The 25,255-nt window shown below is 37.8% G+C and overlaps 4 protein-coding genes across 4 annotated transcripts; all 4 read left to right on the forward strand.

The window, feature by feature from the left end:
• Positions 1–4,302: 4,302 nt before the first annotated feature.
• Positions 4,303–6,589, forward strand: LOC122995868 (odorant receptor 131-2-like). The gene is made up of 2 exons (XM_044371249.1): positions 4,303–5,229; positions 6,497–6,589. The coding sequence occupies exons 1-2, from the start codon at positions 4,303–4,305 to the stop codon at positions 6,587–6,589; spliced, it is 1,020 nt and encodes a 339-aa protein (XP_044227184.1).
• A 2,421-nt stretch (positions 6,590–9,010) lies between these two features.
• Positions 9,011–11,230, forward strand: LOC122995869 (odorant receptor 131-2-like). Its single transcript, XM_044371250.1, has 2 exons — positions 9,011–9,936; positions 11,137–11,230. Exons 1-2 carry the CDS (start codon positions 9,011–9,013, stop codon positions 11,228–11,230), a joined length of 1,020 nt encoding a protein of 339 aa, XP_044227185.1.
• A 4,955-nt stretch (positions 11,231–16,185) lies between these two features.
• On the forward strand, positions 16,186–17,148 carry LOC122995870 (odorant receptor 131-2-like). The gene has a single exon (XM_044371251.1). The coding sequence runs from the start codon at positions 16,186–16,188 to the stop codon at positions 17,146–17,148; it is 963 nt and encodes a 320-aa protein (XP_044227186.1).
• A 3,716-nt stretch (positions 17,149–20,864) lies between these two features.
• LOC122995871 (odorant receptor 131-2-like) lies at positions 20,865–21,827 on the forward strand. Its single transcript, XM_044371252.1, has one exon. The coding sequence runs from the start codon at positions 20,865–20,867 to the stop codon at positions 21,825–21,827; it is 963 nt and encodes a 320-aa protein (XP_044227187.1).
• Positions 21,828–25,255: the final 3,428 nt, after the last annotated feature.

Below are 25,255 nucleotides of genomic sequence, written 5' to 3' on the forward strand. Positions count from 1 at the left end.
GCTCAGCTGCAGCACATCAGACAGCAGGTAAACATACCTACAGATGTCACTTCAGACCCCTTAGATGCTGTTTTGATTGTCACCCTTCAAAATCCCTGTTAGTGACACACTGTCTGCCCATGACTTGTACTTACAGCAGTTTGTTTACTTTGTATTAAATGAGATGTTAAATTTTGCAATTAATGCGCAGTTCATATGCCTGCCGAACCGTGGGGGGCGATCCGTACGGATCACCTATCAACTACAATCAGTTAAACCACTAGTTAACACTTGTTATTCTAGTTACTTTAAGCTTATTACTCAATATACAGCTCAGCTTAAAAACAAACTAAAGAAACTGTCAGAAGCAAGCAGCCAGACCTCCTGCACACTCATTCACTAATCATACAACATCAACGGGTGACTGAACAATCACTCAATTAAAAACGGGATCAATTCCACATGAATGAGTGAGCCCAGACAGCTCACTGTAACTTCAACAAGCAAACTACCCACAACACCTTATATATATATATCTGCTGCATTCTGGTTAAGGAAATAAATTCACACAACAGCCACACAGAGAGACATTTAACCATCAGAGATGAAATTAGCAACCAAAGAGACAGAGAGAGAGAAGCTGTATCTGACTCATGTTATTTGATGTCTTCTTCTTTCTTTCATGGAGATGAAGTATTCATGTCATAACATCCATTTGTGGCTGTTGGTCGGCTTGTTTGTTAGTTAACAGAACTTTATGGCTGCTGCTTTACCAGTCTGATATCATTAGCAACAATGACAAACAAGCTAACTCTCCTGGTTGTTTCTCCAGTTGCTTCTCTCTCCAGCCGCTCCCTGGCGGTGTCCTGCTGCTGCTGCGCTGCACAGTCCAGATCATTTCTCCCATTAGTTTGACAACAGTCCTTAATAGTCCTTCCATGGATGTATAAAGAGTCCTTCAGGCTGCTACAACAAGCTAGCTGTTGCATTGGCTAACGCAAGGAGCTATCTACTGCTGCTACTCTGCCTTACAGTGGAGAGAATGGAAGATGAATTCTGGAAACTATCATTGGACCAACTCGATGTCAATATTGCATTCTGGTTGTTGATTGGTTAGGGAGACCGTCCTCCCTTGGAGCATCATTTTACGTGTCTCCACCAAAGAAGAGAGAAAAAATATGTACTACTGCTGCTACTAATTCCTATTCCTACTAATAATAATAATAATGATACTGAGATTCGGTAATGGTTTATTTCAACCAAATATTCTTCTTTATATCTTGATGTCCCTCTTGTTTCTCAAAAAATAGAGGAGGATCAACCTCCTTTTTTTGTAGGAAATTTTGGTTGCGAATCAATTGATACAGGTTTGAAAGTGGTCAGACTTATAGTTTAGACGTCAGAAGCATCAGTTTGACACAAAGTCCATGCCCAGAGATTGCCTCCCCATTGGTTTACATTGTAAGGTGCAATGTGGCACTGCAAATTTCAAGGCTTATGAAATCTAAACCGTTCAAGTTATTACAAAGTTTTTAACAACTTTTGTTCAGCACAGTGTCATAAATCATGTATTAAAGTTTGAAGCCGATACCATTAATGTCCTCAGAGGAGATAGAGTTTGTTCAGGGTCCAAAATTAGGGAAAAGTCGTATTTTCATGTGTGTATTGTGGACTTCCTGTTGGATTTAGGTCAGGCGTGTCAGCATATGATTTGTAGTTCTTGATGAGACAAATAATTGAGTTTTGGTTCAATCTCTCTACGGCATTCCTACGGGCCATGGCAGCCATTTTAATTACATAGGTGGCGCTCTCAAGCACAGTTTGGCACTTTGGGGCTTAATTTTTACATTTTATCAAACATTTCACTAGACCTGATGTGCATGCCAAATTTGGTGAGTTTTTGAGCATGTTTAGGAGGTCAATTTTAGGGTTTAAGTGGCATAATAAAAAGAAAGAAAGAAAGAAAGAAAGAAAGAAAGAAAGAAAGAAAGAAAGAAAAAGAACAGATACAAGAGGGTCTTCGCCCCTTTGGGTCTCAGGCCCTAATTAAGTGTTTGACCCATCATTAGGCCAGTTGGTATCAGGCTGTGCTCTAATAAATCTACCAAGCCCTCTGATACAACAGATACTCAGCTGCTTATTCAGGCATTATACTGGTAATTAAAAGATCCAATATAAGCGATGGGGGACAAAATCCACAGTCCTTGTTTTGTGTGAAAAGTTAATCAAAAGTTTATCTTCAGCTTATTCTCTATGGTCTACTGTAGGGAATATTAAGTGTTCAATACAGTGCATTAGAATTACAACTTTGGCTAGGTATTGCAACGGGAATATACATTTTTTTCCATAGTTATTCATGGTCAGAACACATTACATTTTGATTTTCACTAACAAAGACCATGCCAACGAAGATATGAGTTTGAAATGACTGTAGGATGAGGGATGCAGGGTAAGGGATGAAGGGATGAAAGGATAAGGGATGAGGGGATGAGGGATGAAGGGATGAGGGTGTAGGTAAAGGTATGCATGTGGGCGTTTCTGATATCGTTTGTGTCATGGTGGTTATAGGTAAAGTATGCAGGGGAGGACCAGCAGCCGAGGATTTTAATGCTGCGGTTGGGGATTCCTTGCCTTGAAGCTGTGGATGCAGCTCCAATACGGAATGAATTTCCAGAGTATAGTTTGGGTGGTATTCCTGATCTGGTTAGTACTTGGAGCATGTGGTGGTGGAACCAGAAGCATGTGGCCAAATTGCCCGTCTCTGTGATGAACAGAGAATCACCAGTAGGAACATGGATTCCAGGATTTTATCAATGTAAGGGGATAGATAACCTGTACAGAGAGTTCTGATGCAGCGGGCAAGGAGGTTTGAAGTGTGGGGCGAACATTTTGGTAAGAGATGTGGTTCAGCCTTACGGAGACCTTTGATCAACATGCTGATGTATGAGTGGGACAAGGCTGAACACGATGCTCCTGAGGACAGTCTTATGAAGAAGTTGATTCCGCTGATGTAGACCTGTATAGTGGAAGACTTAATCTTGAGGATAAAATGGGCAAATGTGATAAACCTGGAGAGGGTCACGACGTCAAGTGAGGTGAATGGAAGGCCACGGGAGGCATGGAAACCTTTGAAGCAGGTCCATCCGGTCAAATATGATGAGAATGTTCAGGGCGCAAGGCTGTAGAGGATCATATCTCGTGAGGTGATAACTTAATGTTTATGTTCAATGTCAACTGAAGATGGTGGCTGAAAACGGTGGGACTAGGGTCAGAAGAGGGTCAGCATCTGGTGCCAATTGTTTTAATTTCTGAAATGAGAAACGAGACAGAGGGAGAGAGAGGGAGAGAGAGAGACAGTCTGTCACGGGTCATGTGAAAACTGAGACAAAGGGGAAAGAAACTTTTAAGACTATATTCAGACCAACTCAGACAGTGCGCGAAAATGCCTGTCCTCCCATTCATTTGAATGGGAGTAGTGCGTTTCAGCTGCAGGTGTTTTGGCTGCTGCCTTGTTCATGAAATGTTCTATGTAAATAAACTTGCCTGTCCGAGTTTGGCGATGCCAGGCTAAGAAAAAGTATACTTGTATCATAAATATTTTCCAACAACCATAACAGCAGTTGCATTAGAAGAGAGTCGTTGTTACTTAGAGTTACAGCTTTGTATCTTGCAGTCAGGCCGGCAGGGTATGTGGACAGCAGGACAGACTCTAGAATGTACACAGTTATCTGCTGGACCAGCCACTTCAAAATAGCCTATTTTTATTAGAATCCCAGACTTTTTGTCAGGAGCAGACTGATTATCCACCTTAGTGAGGGCTGGACCGAGCTTCTCTACTGAATCTCCAGGCAACAGAATATACAATGACATGAACTAGAGTACTGAGTAAGAGTTGTAAAGGGATTACATCATCTATCACTGTTTAACATTACTGATCTCATGATATCACATGAAGTGGGTGTGAGGATTGAGATCTTAAAATGCATTTAAGGCCAGGCAAACCCTGCAGATCAGTTCCTCCCACATGGACTCAAGCACGGCCTCTAACCTGCTAACTGTCGGCACAGGGAACATGTATGTGGATTATTTTCTTTTTTACATGTGAACTCAACAGACATTTCTGCAAAGATGATGGGTTTTTACTGTTCTAAGGGTAAAACTGTTTAATTGTGCTTTTGTGTCATAATTGCATTGAAATTTTTATGTTTTTTTTTTTTTGAGATCTTAAATGTGTTTTCCAGTTAGTCAAATTTACTGTATAACAGGGTAAAACCCTTCAGATATATCTCATTTTCATGACGGACCGATAAATGTCTCTCTAATATGTCATATGCAACTCCATCTCAGACCAACATCACTGTTGGACTGCAGTACCGGAGACTACTGGAAATTGTGTTGTTTTCTGCTCCAATTACAGTGGCATGCTGTGTGTTTCTCTTCATTAATGGGATCATGCTTTTCACCTTGAGGAGTAAGTCTGTGTTTAGGGAGACCTCCCGTTATATTCATCTGTATAACCTACTTTTTGCAGACACTGTGCAGATGGCACTAAGCCAGTTACTGTATCTACTGTCTGCTTGTAGAATATGGCTGACCTATCCTGTATGTGGTTTTCTCGCCATGCTCGCTGATCTCACAAATGAAGTGTCTCCTCTCACACTGGTGGTGATGTCTCTGGAGAGATATGTAGCTGTGTGCTACCCACTGAGGCACGCTACCATCATCACCATCAGAAACACAGGTGTGGCTATTGTTGTAGTTTGGGCGTTCAGTTCACTAAATGCTCTCATACAAGTTATTTTGCTGTTAGATTTTCCATTTGAAGAACTGGAGAGCCTGCAGATGAAAGACTATTGCTCTGACATAGCCATGTTTCTTGGCCCAATGTCTGATGATTATAACAAAGCCTTCACTTGTTTTCTGTTTGCATTAGCTGGTGTGACAGTAACTTGTTCCTATATTGGTGTGATGATAGCAGCCAGGTCAGCCTCCACAGACAAAGCTTTAGCCCATAAAGCTCGTAACACACTGCTGCTGCACCTGGTGCAGCTGGGTCTCAGTCTTTCCTCAACTGTACATGACCCATTGCTTATTGCCATGTCAAAATTCCTAGACAGAGTAGCAATTTCACGCATCCATAGTATTATTTATGTATGTATTATCCTTCTCCCAAGATGTCTGAGTGCTCTAATCTATGGCATCAGAGACCAGACCATCAGACCCATCCTCATGTACTATCTATGCTGTCAATTGAAACTGACAAGGCTGGGGTCTCAACCTACATGACATTGAATTATTCAAGCATTATTCTTATTTTAAGAGATATACATATATATATATATATATATATATATATACATATATATATATATACATATATATATATATATATATATATTAATTTGAAAGAAATATGAATGTCTTTAATGTCTTTAAAATTTAAATACAGAATCAAATAATGTAGTATTGCAACAGTACTTTATATCCTTCCTGAATTATCTATACTCTGCACATACTGTATTTGAGTTCATTGTTTTTTAATTGTTGGCAAATGCAATATGCAGAAGTGATTTTAATATTTGTAGATATTTTAGTGTAGTCAAACACTTCACTCTACATCAACATAGTCCCAACACTGTGGCAAAAACTTAAAGTCCCCCTCCACTCAAAAATGTGTTCTTCTTATTCCCTCACTTGGATGTTTCATCTTCACTTTGAAGAATGATGTATGGTCACATTCATCTGCTGAAAGTTTCTCTGCGCTCTGAGTATAAATGAATATGATTTATTAAGGTAAAACATTAAAAGAAAGGGAAAAAAAGAAATACAATAAACAATAAAAAACACTACAGTGATAAAAAGAGGTAAAATCATGAGATAAGAAAGATAAAACAGGTAGTAAAAACAGTAAAGAGCAAATAAAAAGTTGAGTTAATTAAAAGCAAGACTCTTGCGATGTTTATTTAATGATAAAAGGCTATCTTTGTAATGTTGTGGACATGACTTTTAAAATTCAATTCACAGTCAAGGATAACACCTAAGTTTTTTACTTCTAGTTTAATCTGTAGAGCCAGATTTCCAAGCCTGCTTGAAAGTTCTTCTCTCTGTGCATCTGTGCCAAATATAAGAGCTTCTGTTTTGTCTTTATTTAATTTAAATAGGTTACAACTCATCCACTGTGTAATGCTAGAGAGTAGATGTCAGTTTATATATATACTGTATATATTTACTATATCTAAAATTTTAATTATGAATTTTATGTATATATTTATATCACCTGTCTTTTGTGGTAGTTGTGTTTTTCTCATACATTCTATAGGTATTTGAGTTTTATCTTACCTTCTAACTTTGATTGTTATGCACAACAACACCAAGGTAACATCAATAAATTGACAATAAACCTGTTTCTGATTCTGATTTTAAGGACTTTCAACAAAGCATTTGCACTTTTTTGTGGAAAAACACATCAGACACAAATGATCAAAACAAATGATTTTTCTATACATTAACACACATCTGGAGGAGATCTTTGATGCTTGGCACACAGCAGCACTCAAAGATGATGAACCAGTTATTTGTCATCAGTTTCAATACTAATTTCCTTCATTAACCATTGGAAAATATTTTTTAAAGAAACATATTTTTAACATAAAAAACACATTTGCTCTACTGCTCATCAAATATTCAAAATCCCTACAATGCAAAAAACCCTTGGCTCTAGAGAACAGAGGCCTTGCAAACTGAATGTAAAACCTCATTTACAGTGTCAGATGCAAATATTTACATGGCTGAAGTTCTGTGTTCAATCTAATCTTTTATCCTCATCTGTTACTTCAACCTGAGATAATTACATTCATACAATATCACAAAATGTACCAACAAACTCATGAAGGCATTTTACAAGAAACAATCCTCATTTTGTTATTTTGGAAACTTGGGGAGCATTCCTATGAAATCCCACTATTAATATTAAATGTTTGACCCATCATTAGGCCGGTCAATATCAGACTGTGCTCTAATAAATCTACCAAACCCTCTGATACAACAGATACTCAGCTGCTTATTCAGGCATTATGCTGGTAATTAAAAGATCCAATATAAGTGATGGGGGACAAAATCCACAGTCCTCGTTTTGTGCAAAAAGTTAATTAAAAGTTTATGTTAAGCTAATTCTCTATGGTCTACTGTAGGGAATGTTAAGTGTTCAATATAGTGCATTAGAATCATAACTTTGGCTAGGTATTGCATCAGGAATATATATATTTTCTATAATTATTTATGGTCAGAACACATTTTGATTAAAAGTTTTCTGTCTTTTTTATTGTTTGCAATTTCAATGGGGACAAGGTCTATGATGATTGTTTATATATCTCAGTCTAATACCCATTTTACTGTATTTGAACATTAAGCCCATTACAATGGATTCCCAAATCCACAGCAACAACCAACAGACCCAGACTGTAACTGCCTTGACCAGCTACACGCCCAGCCAGAATATTTTCTCAAAATATATGTGATTGGACGAGAGTATTACCCATAGAGTCCAGTAGAGGGCGGAGCCTGCGTGAGATAGAACCAAAGTAACTGTTTTTGGAGCCAAAGAAGAGGAATTAAAAGTCAGCACTCAGCTTCAATCGATAATGTTAAAAACCACAAACTAAGCCACAAATCTTGGTGTAATCATGGACTCAGACCTGAATTTCAACAGCCACATTAAGACAATTACAAAGTCAGCTGAAGAATGTATCAAGGATTAAAAGACTTATGTCTCAACAGGATTTGGAAAAACTTGTCAATGAATTTATCTCCAGTAGACTTGATTAGTGTAACACCGTCTTTACATTTCTCCCTAAAAATATCGATCAGACAGCTGCAGCTGATTCACAACGCTGCTGCTCGAGTCCTCACTAAGACCAAGACAGTGGATCATACAACTCCAGTTCTCCGATTTTTACACTGGCTTCCTGTCTGTCAAAGAATTGATTTTAAAATACTGCTGTTGTTTTATAAAGTACTGAATGGTTTAGGGCCAAAATACACTTTTGGTCTGCTGTTATGTTGTGAACCATCCGGACCTCTCAGGTCGTCTAGGGCATCTATGCTCCACATATCTGAACAAACTCCCAGAAAACTGCAGGTCTTTAATGACTGTTTTTGATTGTATTTAAGTGTCCTTATATTGTGTGTTCCTTTTGCACATTGTCTCACCTTGCCTTGTTGCTAAATAAACTTGCCTTGTCTAGTTTGGCGTTGCCAGGCTAAGAAAAAGTATACTGGTATCCTAAATAATTTCCAACAACCATAACAGCAGTTGCATTAGAAGAGAATCGTTGTTACTTAGAGTTCCAGCTTTATATCTTGCAGTCAGGCCGGCAGGGTATGTGGACAGCAGGACAGACTCTAGAATGTACACAGTTATCTGCTGGACCAGCCACTTCAAAATAGCCTATTTTTATTAGAATGCTGGACTTTTTGTCAGGAGCAGACTGATTATCCACCTTAGTGTAGGTTGGACCGAGCTTCTGTACTGAATCTCCAGGCAACAGAATATACAATGACATGAACTAGAGTATTGAGTAAGAATTGTAAAGGGATTACATCATCCATCACTGTTTAACATTACTGATCTAGTTACCATACTTACATGTCATGGTATCACATGAAGTGGGTGTGAGGATTGAGATCTTAAAATGCATTTAAGGCCAGGCAAACCCTGCTGATCAGTTCCTCCCACATGGACTCAAGCACGGCTTCTAACCTGTTAACTGTCGGCACAGGGAACATGTATGTGGGTTATTTTCTTTTTTACATGTGAACTCAACAGACATCTGCAAAGATGATGGGTTTTTACTGTTCTAAGGGTAAAACTGTTTAATTGTGCTTTTGTGTCATAATTGCATTGAAATTTTGATGGGTTTTTTTGAGATCTTAAATGTGTTTTCCAGTTAGTCAAATTTACCATATAACAGGGTGAAACCCTTTCAGTTATATTATCTCATTTTCACGGGGGTCCGATAAATGCCTCTCTAATATGTCAAATGCAACTCCATCTCAGACCAACATCACTGTTGGACTGCAGTACCGGAGACTACTGGAAATTGTGTTGTTTTCTGCTCCAATTACACTGTCATGCTGTGTGTTTCTCTTCATTAATGGGATCATGCTTTTCACCTTGAGGAGTAAGTCTGTGTTTAGGGAGACCTCCCGTTATATTCTTCTGTATAATCTACTTTTTGCAGACACTGTGCAGATGGCACTAAGCCAGTTACTGTATCTACTGTCTGCTTGTAGAATATGGCTGACCTATCCTGTATGTGGTGTTCTCGCCATGCTCGCTGATCTCACAAATAAAGTGTCTCCTCTCACACTGGTGGTGATGTCTCTGGAGAGATATGTAGCTGTGTGCTACCCACTGAGGCACACTACCATCATCACCATCAGAAACACAGCAGTGGCCATCATTGTAGTTTGGGCGTTCAGTTCACTAAATGTTCTCATCCGAGTTCTTTTGCTGTTAGAGTTTCCATTTGAAGAACTGGAGAGCCTGCAGATGAAAGACTATTGCTCTGACACAGCCATGTTTCTCAGCCCAATGTCTGATCATTATGACAAAGCCTTCACTTGTTTTCTGTTTGTATCAGCTGGTGTGACAGTAACTTGTTCCTATATTGGTGTGATTATAGCAGCCAGGTCAGCCTCCACAGACAAAGCTTCAGCCCATAAAGCTCGTAACACACTGCTGCTGCACCTGGTGCAGCTGGGCCTCAGTCTTTCCTCAACTGTACATGACCCATTGATTATTGCCATTTCAAAAAACCTCAAAAGAGTAGCAATTGTGCGCATCCATAGTATTATTTATGTATGTATTATCCTTCTCCCAAGATGTCTGAGTGCTCTAATCTATGGCATCAGAGACCAGACCATCAGACCCATCCTCATTTACCATCTATGCTGTCGATTGAAACTGCCAAGGCTGGGGTCTCACCCTAGGTGACATTGAATAATTCGAGCACTTTTTCATATTTAAATAGATATATATTCATTTGAAAGAAATATGAATGTCTTTAATGTCTTTAAAATTTAAATACAGAATCAAATAATGTAGTATTGCAACAGTACTTTATATCCTTCCTGAATTATCTATACTCTGCACATACTGTATTTGAGTTCATTGTTTTTTAATTGTTGGCAAATGCAATATGCAGAAGTGATTTTAATATTTGTAGATATTTTAGTGTAGTCAAACACTTCACTCTACATCAACAAAGTCCCAACACTGTGGCAAAAACTTAAAGTCCCCCTCCACTCAAAAATGTGTTCTTCTTATTCCCTCACTTGGATGTTTAATCTTCACTTTGAAGAATGATGTATGTTCACATTCATCTACTGAAAGTTTCTCTGTGCTCTGAGTATAAATTAATATGATTTATTAAGGTAAAATATTAAAAGAAAGGGAAAAAAAGAAATACAATAAACAATAAAAAACACTACAGTGATAAAAAGAGGTAAAATCATGAGATAAGAAAGATAAAACAGGTAGTAAAAACAGTAAAGAGCAAATAAAAAGTTGAGTTAATTAAAAGCAAGACTCTTGCGATGTTTGTTTAATGATAAAAGGCTATCTTTGTAATGTTGTGGACATGACTTTTAAAATTCAATTCCCAGTCAAGGATAACACCTAAGTTTTTTACTTCTGGTTTAATCTGTAGAGCCAGATTTCCAAGCCTGCTTGAAAGTTCTTCTCTCTGTGCATCTGTGCCAAATATAAGAGCTTCTGTTTTGTCTTTATTTAATTTAAGTAGGTTACAACTCATCCACTGTGTAATGCTAGAGAGTAGATGTCAGTTTATATATATACTGTATATATTTACTATATCTAAAATTTTAATTATGAATTTTATGTATATATTTATATCACCTGTCTTTTGTGGTAGTTGTGTTTTTCTCATACATTGTATAGGTATTTGAGTTTTATCTTACCTTCTAACTTTGATTGTTATGCACAACAACACCAAGGTAACATCAATAAATTGACAATAAACCTGTTTCTGATTCTGATTTTAAGGACTTTCAACAAAGCATTTGCACTTTTTTGTGGAAAAACACATCAGACACAAATGATCAAAACAAATGATTTTTCTATACATTAACACACATCTGGAGGAGATCTTTGATGCTTGGCACACAGCAGCACTCAAAGATGATGAACCAGTTATTTGTCATCAGTTTCAATACTAATTTCCTTCATTAACCATTGGAAAATATTTTTTAAAGAAACATATTTTTAACTTAAAAAAAACATATTTGCTCTACTGCTCATCAAATATTCAAAATCCCTACAATGCAAAAAACCCTGGCTCTAGAGAACAGAGGCCTTGCAAATTGAATATAAACCTCATTTACAGTGTCAGATGCAAGTATTTACATGGCTGAAGTTTCATGTTCAATCTAATCTTTTATCCTCATCTGTGACTTCAACCTGAGATAATTACATTCATACAATATCACAAACTGTACCAACAAACTCACAAAGGCGTTTTAAAAGAAACAATCCTCATTTTGTTATTTTGGAAACTTGGGGAGTATTCCTGTGAAATCCCACTATTAATATTAAAGCTGCAAGCAGCGTTGAATGGGCCCTCGCGCCTCCGCACACGTCAGGCTGCAACGCAATCGAAGGGCTTCTGTCACGGGCATGTAGATGTCTTCAGACCCGAGCTATTTTCAGACAGTGCGAGAAGGATTTAAACATCACTTCCTTTGTCCACTATTTTACCTGCTGCTGGGGCTGCTTTGCTGAAATTTCAAAGGGGGCGCTATTCAGCCAGTCTTCATCACTGATGGAATAATGTCATGTAGACTTGTTCAGGCCGGGAGAAGTTTGGTGCAGACTGGAGCATTTACAATAAAGTTATAGCGACTTCCTCTGTCATGGCAAAACATCAAATCTCAACAGTGTGAGAATTTTCTGCAGGGTAAGACGTGTCTGTCTTGCTCACACCTGTGTCATCAAAATGATGCAAGTTTTGGGCCCATTCACTTGGATTTCAATTAGTAAATTGAAAACCCCTGATGAGTTTGTGTGTAAAACAAATTAATTTCCTAATTTTCATCAAGTATAATTTTAGAAAAGTAAAAACTTTTGACCCACATGACCTGGTCAAAGTTTGATTGAAATGTGTACTGTCAGGTGTGTAGAGACAATAAGTAACTGCAGCTGGACACAGAAAAATACTCATATATTTGAATGGAGAGTGTGAGCGAACCGCTAGGTGCTCGGGCCCTAATAAAGGAAAAACTGCAGTCACTCAATTAAAAACGGGATCAATTCCACATGAATGAGTGAGCCCAGACAGCTCACTGTAACTTCAACAAGCAAACTACCCACAACACCTTATATATATATATATATATCTGCTGCATTCTGGTTAAGGAAATAAATTCACACAACAGCCACACAGAGAGACATTTAACCATCAGAGATGAAATTAGCAACCAAAGAGACAGAGAGAGAGAAGCTGTATCTGACTCACGTTATTTGATGTCTTCTTCTTTCTTTCATGGAGATGAAGTATTCATGTCATAACATCCATTTGTGGCTGTTGGTCGGCTTGTTTGTTAGTTAACAGAACTTTATGGCTGCTGCTTTACCAGTCTGATATCATTAGCAACAATGACAAACAAGCTAACTCTCCTGGTTGTTTCTCCAGTTGCTTCTCTCTCCAGCCGCTCCCTGGCGGTGTCCTGCTGCTGCTGCGCTGCACAGTCCAGATCATTTCTCCCATTAGTTTGACAACAGTCCTTAATAGTCCTTCCATGGATGTATAAAGAGTCCTTCAGGCTGCTACAACAAGCTAGCTGTTGCATTGGCTAACGCAAGGAGCTATCTACTGCTGCTACTCTGCCTTACAGTGGAGAGAATGGAAGATGAATTCTGGAAACTATCATTGGACCAACGCGATGTCAATATTGCATTCTGGTTGTTGATTGGTTAGGGAGACTGTCCTCCCTTGGAGCATCATTTTACGTGTCTCCGCCAAAGAAGAGAGAAAAAATATGTACTACTGCTGCTACTACTATTCCTACTAATAATAATAATAATGATACTGAGATTCGGTAATGGTTTATTTCAACCAAATATTCTTCTTTATATCTTGATGTCCCTCTTGTTTCTCAAAAAATAGAGGAGGATCAACCTCCTTTTTTTGTAGGAATTTTGGTTGCGAATCAATTGATACAGGTTTGAAAGTGGTCAGACTTATAGTTTAGACGTCAGAAGCATCAGTTTGACAAAAAGTCCATGCCCAGAGATTGCCTCCCCATTGGTTTACATTGTAAGGTGCAATGTGGCACTGCAACTTTCAGGGCTTATGAAATCTAAACCGTTCAAGTTATTACAAAGTTTTTAACAACTTTTGTTCAGCACAGTGTCATAAATCATGTATTAAAGTTTGAAGCCGATACCATTAACGTCCTCAGAGGAGATAGAGTTTGTTCAGGGTCCAAAATTAGGGAAAAGTCGTATTTTCATGTGTGTATTGTGGACTTCCTGTTGGATTTAGGTCAGGCGTGTCAGCGTATGATTTGTAGTTCTTGATGAGACAAATAATTGAGTTTTGGTTCAATCTCTCTACGGCATTCCTACGGGCCATGGCAGCCATTTTAATTACATAGGTGGCGCTCTCAAGCACAGTTTGGCACTTTGGGGCTTAATTTTTACATTTTATCAAACATTTCACCAGACCTGATGTGCATGCCAAATTTGGTGAGTTTTTGAGCATGTTTAGGAGGTCAATTTTAGGGTTTAAGTGGCATAATAAAAAGAAAGAAAGAAAGAAAGAAAGAAAGAAAGAAAGAAAGAAAGAAAGAAAGAAAAAGAACAGATACAAGAGGGCCTTCGTCCCTTTGGGTCTCAGGCCCTAATTAAGTGTTTGACCCATCATTAGGCCAGTTGGTATCAGGCTGTGCTCTAATAAATCTACCAAGCCCTCTGATACAACAGATACTCAGCTGCTTATTCAGGCATTATACTGGTAATTAAAAGATCCAATATAAGTGATGGGGGACAAAATCCACAGTCCTTGTTTTGTGTGAAAAGTTAATCAAAAGTTTATCTTCAGCTTATTCTCTATGGTCTACTGTAGGGAATATTAAGTGTTCAATACAGTGCATTAGAATTACAACTTTGGCTAGGTATTGCAACGGGAATATAATTTTTTTCCATAGTTATTCATGGTCAGAACACATTACATTTTGATTTTCACTAACAAAGACCATGCCAACAAAGATATGAGTTTGAAATGACTGTAGGATGAGGGATGCAGGGTAAGGGATGAAGGGATGAAAGGATGAGGAATGAAGAGTAAGGGATGAGGGATGAAGGGATGAGGGTGTAGGTAAAGGGATGCATGTGGGCGTTTCTGATATCGTTTGTGTCATGGTGGTTATAGGTAAAGTATGCAGGGGAGGACCAGCAGCCGAGGATTTTAATGCTGTGGTTGGGGATTCCTTGCCTTGAAGCTGTGGATGCAGCTCCAATACGGAATGAATTTCCAGAGTATAGTTTGGGTGGTATTCCTGATCTGGTTAGTACTTGGAGCATGTGGTGGTGGAACCAGAAGCATGTGGCCAAATTGCCCGTCTCTGTGATGAACAGAGAATCACCAGTAGGAACATGGATTCCAGGATTTTATCAATGTAAGGGGATAGATAACCTGTACAGAGAGTTCTGATGCAGCGGGCAAGGAGGTTTGAAGTGTGGGGCGAACATTTTGGTAAGAGATGTGGTTCAGCCTTACGGAGACCTTTGATCAACATGCTGATGTATGAGTGGGACAAGGCTGGACACGATGCTCCTGAGGACAGTCTTATGAAGAAGTTGATTCCGCTGATGTAGACCTGTACAGTGGAAGACTTAATCTTGAGGATAAAATGGGCAAATGTGATAAACCTGGAGAGGGTCACGACGTCAAGTGAGGTGAATGGAAGGCCACGGGAGGCATGGAAACCTTTGAAGCAGTTCCATCCAGTCAAATATGATGAGAATGTTCAGGGCGCAAGGCTGTAGAGGATCATATCTCGTGAGGTGATGACTTAATGTTCATGTTAAATGTCAACTGAAGATGGTGGCTGAAAACGGTGGGACTAGGGTCAGAAGAGGGTCAGCATCTGGTGCCAATTGTTTTAATTTCTGAAATGAGAAACGAGACAGAGGGAGAGAGAGGGAGAGAGAGAGAGACAGTCTGTCACGGGTCATGTGAAAACTGAGACAAAGGGGAAAGAAACTTTTAAGACTATATTCAGACCAACTCAGACAGTGCGTGAAAATACCTGTCCTCCCATTCATTTGAATGGGAGTAGTGCGTTTCAGCTGCAGGTGTTTTGGCTGCTGCCTTGTTCATGAAATGTTCTATGTAAATAAACTTGCCTGGCCGAGTTTGGCGATGCCAGGCTAAGAAAAAGTATACTTGTATCCTAAATATTTTCCAACAACCATAACAGCAGTTGCATTAGAAGAGAGTCGTTGTTACTTAGAGTTACAGCTTTGTATCTTGCAGTCAGGCCGGCAGGGTATGTGGACAGTAGGACAGACTCTAGAATGTACACAGTTATCTGCTGGACCAGCCACTTCAAAATAGCCTATTTTTATTAGAATCCCAGACTTTTTGTCAGGAGCAGACTGATTATCCACCTTAGTGTGGGCTGGACCGAGCTTCTCTACTGAATCTCCAGGCAACAGAATATACAATGACATGAACTAGAGTACTGAGTAAGAGTTGTAAAGGGATTACATCATCTATCACTGTTTAACATTACTGATCTCATGATATCACATGAAGTGGGTGTGAGGATTGAGATCTTAAAATGCATTTAAGGCCAGGCAAACGCTGCAGATCAGTTCCTCCCACATGGACTCAAGCACGGCCTCTAACCTGCTAACTGTTGACACAGGGAACATGTATGTGGATTATTTTCTTTTTTACATGTGAACTCAATAGACATTTCTGCAAAGATGATGGGTTTTTACTGTCCTAAGGGTAAAACTGTTTAATTGTGCTTTTGTGTCATAATTGCATTGAAATTTTTATGTTTTATTTTTTTGAGATCTTAAATGTGTTTTCCAGTTAGTCAAATTTACTGTATAACAGGGTAAAACCCTTCAGATATATCTCATTTTCATGACGGACCGATAAATGTCTCTCTAATATGTCATATGCAACTCCATCTCAGACCAACATCACTGTTGGACTGCAGTACCGGAGACTACTGGAAATTGTGTTGTCTTCTGCTCCAATTACACTGCCATGCTGTGTGTTTCTCTTCATTAATGGGATCATGCTTTTCACCTTGAGGAGTAAGTCTGTGTTTAGGGAGACCTCCCGTTATATTCTTCTGTATAACCTACTTTTTGCAGACACTGTGCAGATGGCACTAAGCCAGTTACTGTATCTACTGTCTGCTTGTAGAATATGGCTGACCTATCCTGTATGTGGTGTTCTCGCCATGCTCGCTGATCTCACAAATGAAGTGTCTCCTCTCACACTGGTGGTGATGTCTCTGGAGAGATATGTAGCTGTGTGCTACCCACTGAGGCACGCTACCATCATCACCATCAGAAACACAGGTGTGGCTATTGTTGTAGTTTGGGCGTTCAGTTCACTAAATGCTCTCATACAAGTTATTTTGCTGTTAGATTTTCCATTTGAAGAACTGGAGAGCCTGCAGATGAAAGACTATTGCTCTGACATAGCCATGTTTCTTGGCCCAATGTCTGATCATTATAACAAAGCCTTCACTTGTTTTCTGTTTGTATCAGCTGGTGTGACAGTAACTTGTTCCTATATTGGTGTGATGATAGCAGCCAGGTCAGCCTCCACAGACAAAGCTTTAGCCCATAAAGCTCGTAACACACTGCTGCTGCACCTGGTGCAGCTGGGCCTCAGTCTTTCCTCAACTGTACATGACCCATTGCTTATTGCCATGTCAAAATTCCTAGACAGAGTAGCAATTTCACGCATCCATAGTATTATTTATGTATGTATTATCCTTCTCCCAAGATGTCTGAGTGCTCTAATCTATGGCATCAGAGACCAGACCATCAGACCCATCCTCATTTACCATCTATGCTGTCGATTGAAACTGACAAGGCTGGGGTCTCAACCTACATGACATTGAATTATTCAAGCATTATTCTTATTTTAAGAGATATATATATATATATATATATATATATATATATAAATTTGAAAGAAATATGAATGTCTTTAATGTCTTTAAAATTACATAATTAATTACAAAATACAGAATCAAATAATGTAGTATTGCAACAATACTTTATATCCTTCCTGAATTATCTATACTCTGCACATACTGTATTTGAGTTCATTGTTTTTTAATTGTTGGCAAATGCAATATGCAGAAGTGATTTTAATATTTGTAGATATTTTAGTGTAGTCAAACACTTCACTCTACATCAACATAGTCCCAACACTGTGGCAAAAACTTTAAGTCCCCTTCCACTCAAAAATGTGTTCTTCTTATTCCCTCACTTGGATGTTTCATCTTCACTTTGAAGAATGATGTATGGTCACATTCATCTGCTGAAAGTTTCTCTGTGCTCTGAGTATAAATGAATATGATTTATTAAGGTAAAATATTAAAAGAAAGGGAAAAAAAGAAATACAATAAACAATAAAAAACACTACAGTGATAAAAAGAGGTAAAATCATGAGATAAGAAAGATAAAACAGGTAGTAAAAACAGTAAAGAGCAAATAAAAAGTTGAGTTAATTAAAAGCAAGACTCTTGCGATGTTTGTTTAATGATAAAAGGCTATCTTTGTAATGTTGTGGACATGACTTTTAAAATTCAATTCACAGTCAAGGATAACACCTAAGTTTTTTACTTCTGGTTTAATCTGTAGAGCCAGATTTCCAAGCCTGCTTGAAAGTTCTTCTCTCTGTGCATCTGTGCCAAATATAAGAGCTTCTGTTTTGTCTTTATTTAATTTAAGTAGGTTACAACTCCTCCACTGTGTAATGCTAGAGAGTAGATGTCAGTTTATATATATACTGTATATATTTACTATATCTAAAATTTTAATTATGAATTTTATGTATATATTATTATCACCTTTCTTTTGTGGTCGTTGTGTTTTTCTCATACATTGTATATGTATTTGAGTTTTATCTTACCTTCTAACTTTGATTGTTATGCACAACAACACCAAGGTAACATCAATAAATTGACAATAAACCTGTTTCTGATTCTGATTTTAAGGACTTTCAACAAAGCATTTGCACTTTTTTGTGGAAAAACACATCAGACACAAATGATCAAAACAAATGATTTTTCTATACATTAACACACATCTGGAGGAGATCTTTGATGCTTGGCACACAGCAGCACTCAAAGATGATGAACCAGTTATTTGTCATCAGTTTCAATACTAATTTCCTTCATTAACCATTGGAAAATATTTTTTAAAGAAACATATTTTTAACATAAAAAACATATTTGCTCTACTGCTCATCAAATATTCAAAATCCCTACAATGCAAAAAACCCTGCCTCTAGAGAACAGAGGCCTTGCAAACTGAATGTAAAACCTCATTTACAGTGTCAGATGCAAATATTTACATGGCTGAAGTTCTGTGTTCAATCTAATCTTTTATCCTCATCTGTTACTTCAACCTGAGAAAATTACATTCATACAATATCACAAAATGTACCAACAAACTCATGAAGGCATTTTACAAGAAACAATCCTCATTTTGTTATTTTGGAAACTTGGGGAGCATTCCTATGAAATCCCAGTATTAATATTAAATGTTTGACCCATCATTAGGCCGGTCAATATCAGACTGTGCTCTAATAAATCTACCAAACCCTCTGATACAACAGATACTCAGCTGCTTATTCAGGCATTATGCTGGTAATTAAAAGATCCAATATAAGTGATGGGGGACAAAATCCACAGTCCTCGTTTTGTGCAAAAAGTTAATTAAAAGTTTATGTTAAGCTAATTCTCTATGGTCTACTGTAGGGAATGTTAAGTGTTCAATATAGTGCATTAGAATCATAACTTTGGCTAGGTATTGCAACAGGAATATATATATTTTCTATAATTATTTATGGTCAGAACACATTTTGATTAAAAGTTTTCTGTCTTTTTTATTGTTTGCAATTTCAATGGGGACAAGGTCTATGATGATTGTTTATATATCTCAGTCTAATACCCATTTTACTGTATTTGAACATTAAGCCCACTACAATGGATTCCCAAATCCACAGCAACAACCAACAGACCCAGACTGTAACTGCCTTGACCAGCTACACGCCCAGCCAGAATATTTTCTCAAATATGTGTGATTGGACGAGAGTATTACCCATAGAGTCCAGTAGAGGGTGGAGCCTGCGTGAGATAGAACCAAAGTAACTGTTTTTGGAGCCAAAGAAGAGGAATTAAAAGTCAGCACTCAGCTTCAATCGATAATGTTAAAAACCACAAACTAAGCCACAAATCTTGGTGTAATCATGGACTCAGACCTGAATTTCAACAGCCACATTAAGACAATTACAAAGTCAGCTGAAGAATGTATCAAGGATTAAAAGACTTATGTCTCAACAGGATTTGGAAAAACTTGTCAATGAATTTATCTCCAGTAGACTTGATTAGTGTAACACCGTCTTTACATTTCTCCCTAAAAATATCGATCAGACAGCTGCAGCTGATTCAGAACGCTGCTGCTCGAGTCCTCACTAAGACCAAGACAGTGGATCATACAACTCCAGTTCTCCGATCTTTACACTGACTTCCTGTCTGTCAAAGAATTGATTTTAAAATACTGCTGTTGTTTTATAAAGCACTAAATGGTTTAGGGCCAAAATACACTTTTGGTCTGCTGTTATGTTGTGAACCATCCAGACCTCTCAGGTCATCTGCGACATCTATGATCCACATATCTGAACAAACTCCCAGAAAACTGCAGGTCTTTAATGACTGTTTTTGATTGTATTTAAGTGTCCTTATATTGTGTGTTCCTTTTGCACATTGTCTCACCTTGCCTTGTTGCTAAATAAACTTGCCTTGTCTAGTTTGGCGTTGCCAGGCTAAGAAAAAGTATACTGGTATCCTAAATAATTTCCAACAACCATAACAGCAGTTGCATTAGAAGAGAGTCGTTGTTACTTAGAGTTACAGCTTTGTATCTTGCAGTCAGGCCGGCAGGGTATGTGGACAGCAGGATAGACTCTAGAATGTACACAGTTATCTGCTGGACCAGCCACTTCAAAATAGCCTATTTTTATTAGAATGCTGGACTTTTTGTCAGGAGCAGACTGATTATCCACCTTAGTGTAGGTTGGACCGAGCTTCTGTACTGAATCTCCAGGCAACAGAATATTCAATGACATGAACTAGAGTATTGAGTAAGAATTGTAAAGGGATTACATCATCCATCACTGTTTAACATTACTGATCTATTTACCATACTTACATGTCATGGTATCACATGAAGTGGGTGTGAGGATTGAGATCTTAAAATGCATTTAAGGTCAGGCAAACCCTGCAGATCAGTTCCTCCCACATGGACTCAAGCACGGCCTCTAACCTGTTAACTGTCGGCACAGGGAACATGTATGTGGGTTATTTTCTATTTTACATGTGAACTCAACAGACATTTCTGCAAAGATGATGGGTTTTTACTGTTCTAAGGGTAAAACTGTTTAATTGTGCTTTTGTGTCATAATTGCATCAAAATTTTTATGTTTTATTTTTTTGAGATCTTAAATGTGTTTTCCAGTTAGTCAAATTTACTGTATAACAGGGTAAAACCCTTCAGATATATCTCATTTTCACAGGGGTCCCATAAATGTCTCTCTAATATGTCATATGCAACTCCATCTCAGACCAATATCACTGTTGGACTGCAGTACCGGAGACTACTGGAAATTGTGTTGTCTTCTGCTCCAATTACAGTGGCATGCTGTGTGTTTCTCTTCATTAATGGGATCATGCTTTTCACCTTGAGGAGTAAGTCTGTGTTTAGGGAGACCTCCCGTTATATTCTTCTGTATAATCTACTTTTTGCAGACACTGTGCAGATGGCACTAAGCCAGTTACTGTATCTACTGTCTGCTTGTAGAATATGGCTGACCTATCCTGTATGTGGTTTTCTCACCATGCTCACTGATCTCACAAATGAAGTGTCTCCTCTCACACTGGTGGTGATGTCTCTGGAGAGATATGTAGCTGTGTGCTACCCACTGAGGCACACTACCATCATCACCATCAGAAACACAGGTGTGGCTATTGTTGTAGTTTGGGCGTTCAGTTCACTAAATGTTCTCATACAAGTTATTTTGCTGTTAGATTTTCCATTTGAAGAACTGGAGAGCCTGCAGATGAAAGACTATTGCTCTGACATAGCCATGTTTCTTGGCCCAATGTCTGATCATTATAACAAAGCCTTCACTTGTTTTCTGTTTGTATTAGCTGGTGTGACAGTAACTTGTTCCTATATTGGTGTGGTGATAGCAGCCAGGTCAGCCTCCACAGACAAAGCTTCAGCCCATAAAGCTCGTAACACACTGCTGCTGCACCTGGTGCAGCTGGGCCTCAGTCTTTCCTCAACTATACATGAGCCATTGATTATTGCCATGTCAAAATTCCTAGACAGATTAACACATTTGCGCATCCATAGTATTATTTATGTATGTATTATCCTTCTCCCAAGATGTCTGAGTGCTCTAATCTATGGCATCAGAGACCAGACCATCAGACCCATCCTCATTTACCATCTATGCTGTCGATTGAAACTGACAAGGCTGAGGTCTCACCCTACATGACATTGAATTATTCAAGCATTATTCTTATTTTAAGAGATATATATATATATATTAATTTGAAAGAAATATGAATGTCTTTAATGTCTTTAAAATTTAAATACAGAATCAAATAATGTAGTATTGCAACAGTACTTTATATCCTTCCTGAATTATCTATACTCTGCACATACTGTATTTGAGTTCATTGTTTTTTAATTGTTGGCAAATGCAATATGCAGAAGTGATTTTAATATTTGTAGATATTTTAGTGTAGTCAAACACTTCACTCTACATCAACATAGTCCCAACACTGTGGCAAAAACTTAAAGTCCCCCTCCACTCAAAAATGTGTTCTTCTTATTCCCTCACTTGGATGTTTCATCTTCACTTTGAAGAATGATGTATGGTCACATTCATCTGCTGAAAGTTTCTCTGTGCTCTGAGTATAAATGAATATGATTTATTAAGGTAAAATATTAAAAGAAAGGGAAAAAAAGAAATACAATAAACAATAAAAAAAACACTACAGTTATAAAAAGAGGTAATAAGATAAAAAGAGGTAATAAGATAAAAAGAGGTAAAATCATGAGATAAGAAAGATACAACAGGTAGTAAAAACAGTAAAGAGCAAATAAAAAGTTGAGTTAATTAAAAGCAAGACCATAAAAATAAGTTTTGAGCTGATTCTTGAAAATATCAAGGATGCTTGTCTTATATGTGGTGGGAGTTTGTTCCAGATCTTTGGTGTATAGCTGCAAAAAGCTGCCTCACCTTACTTTTTGCATTTTATTTGTGGCACATTTAGCAAGCCAGTGTGACCTAAGCGAACGGTTTGGAACATATTGGGCTTTAAAAACAAGTAAAAGATTTTTTTTAAATCTTTCCTCAATGTTACAGGTAGCCAGTGCAATGACACTAATACTGGTTTAATATGTTCCCTTTTCCTAGTGTTGGTTAAAATTCTTGCTGCTGATTTTTGAACGAGTTGCAGCCGATCAATGGTTTTATTTAGTAAACCAGTATAAAGTGTATTACAATAATCTAAGCGTTAAAAAACAAAGGCAAGAGTGAGTTTCTTGGCATCCTCCAAAGTAAGGTAGGGTCTGACTCTTGCGATGTTTGTTAAATATATAAAGGGCTATCTTTGTAATGTTGTGGACATGACTTTTAAAATTCAATTCCCAGTCAAGGATAACACCTAAGTTTTTTACTTCTGGTTTAATCTGTAGAGCCAGATTTCCAAGCCTGCTTGAAAGTTCTTCTCTCTGTGCATCTGTGCCAAATATAAGAGCTTCTGTTTTGTCTTTATTTAATTTAAGTAGGTTACAACTCATCCACTGTGTATTGCTAGAGAGTAGATGTCAGTTTATATATATACTGTATATATAAACAGTGTATATATTTATATTTACTATATCTAAAATTTTAATTATGAATTTTATGTATATATTTATATTACCTGTCTTTTGTGGTAGTTGTGTTTTTCTCATACATTGTATAGGTATTTGAGTTTTATCTTACCTTCTAACTTTGATTGTTATGCACAACAACACCAAGGTAACATCAATAAATTGACAATAAACCTGTTTCTGATTCTGATTTTAAGGACTTTCAACAAAGCATTTGCACTTTTTTGTGGAAAAACACATCAGACACAAATGATCAAAACAAATGATTTTTCTATACATTAACACACATCTGGAGGAGATCTTTGATGCTTGGCACACAGCAGCACTCAAAGATGATGAACCAGTTATTTGTCATCAGTTTCAATACTAATTTCCTTCATTAACCATTGGAAAATATTTTTTAAAGAAACATATTTTTAACTTAAAAAAAACATATTTGCTCTACTGCTCATCAAATATTCAAAATCCCTACAATGCAAAAAACCCTTGGCTCTAGAGAACAGAGGCCTTGCAAACTGAATATAAACCTCATTTACAGTGTCAGATGCAAGTATTTACATGGCTGAAGTTTCATGTTCAATCTAATCTTTTATCCTCATCTGTGACTTCAACCTGAGATAATTACATTCATACAATATCACAAACTGTACCAACAAACTCACAAAGGCATTTTAAAAGAAACAATCCTCATTTTGTTATTTTGGAAACTTGGGGAGTATTCCTGTGAAATCCCACTATTAATATTAAAGCTGCAAGCAGCGTTGAACGGGCCCTCACACCTCTGCACACGTCAGGTCGCAACGCAATCAAAGGGCTTCTGTCACGGGCATGTAGATGTCTTCAAACCCGAGCTGTTTTCAGACAGTGCGAGAAGGATTTAAACATCACTTCCTTTGTCCACTATTTTACCTGCTGCTGGGGCTGCTTTGCTGAAATTTCGAAGGGGGCGCTATTCAGCCAGTCTTCATCACTGATGGGATAATGTCATGTAGACTTGTTCAGGCCGGGAGAAGTTTGGTGCAGACTGGAGCATTTACAATAAAGTTATAGCGACTTCCTCTGTCATGGCATAACATCAAATCTCAACAGTGTGAGAATTTTCTGCAGGGTAAGACGTGTCTGTCTTGCTCACACCTGTGTCATCAAAATGATGCAAGTTTTGGGCCCATTCACTTGGATTTCAATTTGTAAATTGAAAACCCCTGATGAGTTTGTGTGTAAAACAAATTAATTTCCTAATTTTCATCAAGTATAGTTTTAGAAAAGTAACCTGGTCAAAGTTTGATTGAAATGTGTACTGTCAGGTGTGTAGAGACAATAAGTAACTGCAGCTGGACACAGAAAAATACTCATATATTTGAATGGAGAGTGTGAGCGAACCGCTAGGTGCTCGGGCCCTAATAAAGGAAAAACTGCAGTACAGAGCTACAAATTTTAGTTTTGATGGTATTTTTCTACAGCACTTTATCACTAAACTGTCACCCTCACTCCATTTTTTCTCTTCCCCTCATAGATCATCCCCACTACTGAATTGTAAATATAAGACCTATACTTATTGTTAAATAAATGACAATAACACCAAACTTCATACAAAGTTTGTATATAATGTACTGTATGTATATAGGCTCTTCTGCTGTATCCTACAAAAATGAGCTGCATTCAACTCCCACACCAGTGGCGGCTGGTGACTCAAAAAATTGGGGAGGGCAGGAGGAAAACCAACTTACCGCATCAAACTATATCATTGTCCCCCACCTGATGAAATCAGAGGGGTGGGGGGCAATTTTATATGCCAATAAAACAATTTGCTTTTAAAAACAAAAAACCCTGAGTGGTGTAAAGGCTGCTTCTTTAAAGACATTTAACATATACATATTGTTTCTAAGCAAAGAAGAGCTCATTTTAGCCATGGACTGGTTCAGATGAGTGATTTTACCAACAAAATGAAATTCAAGTTTATAGTATTGTTCTATTGTGACAACAGATTTATGTTCTCATCAAAAACAGACAAGATATCACATGATTTACACGTGTTTCCTA

This window comes from Thunnus albacares, chromosome 13 (genome assembly GCF_914725855.1).
Source record: "Thunnus albacares chromosome 13, fThuAlb1.1, whole genome shotgun sequence".
NCBI lineage: Eukaryota > Metazoa > Chordata > Actinopteri > Scombriformes > Scombridae > Thunnus > Thunnus albacares.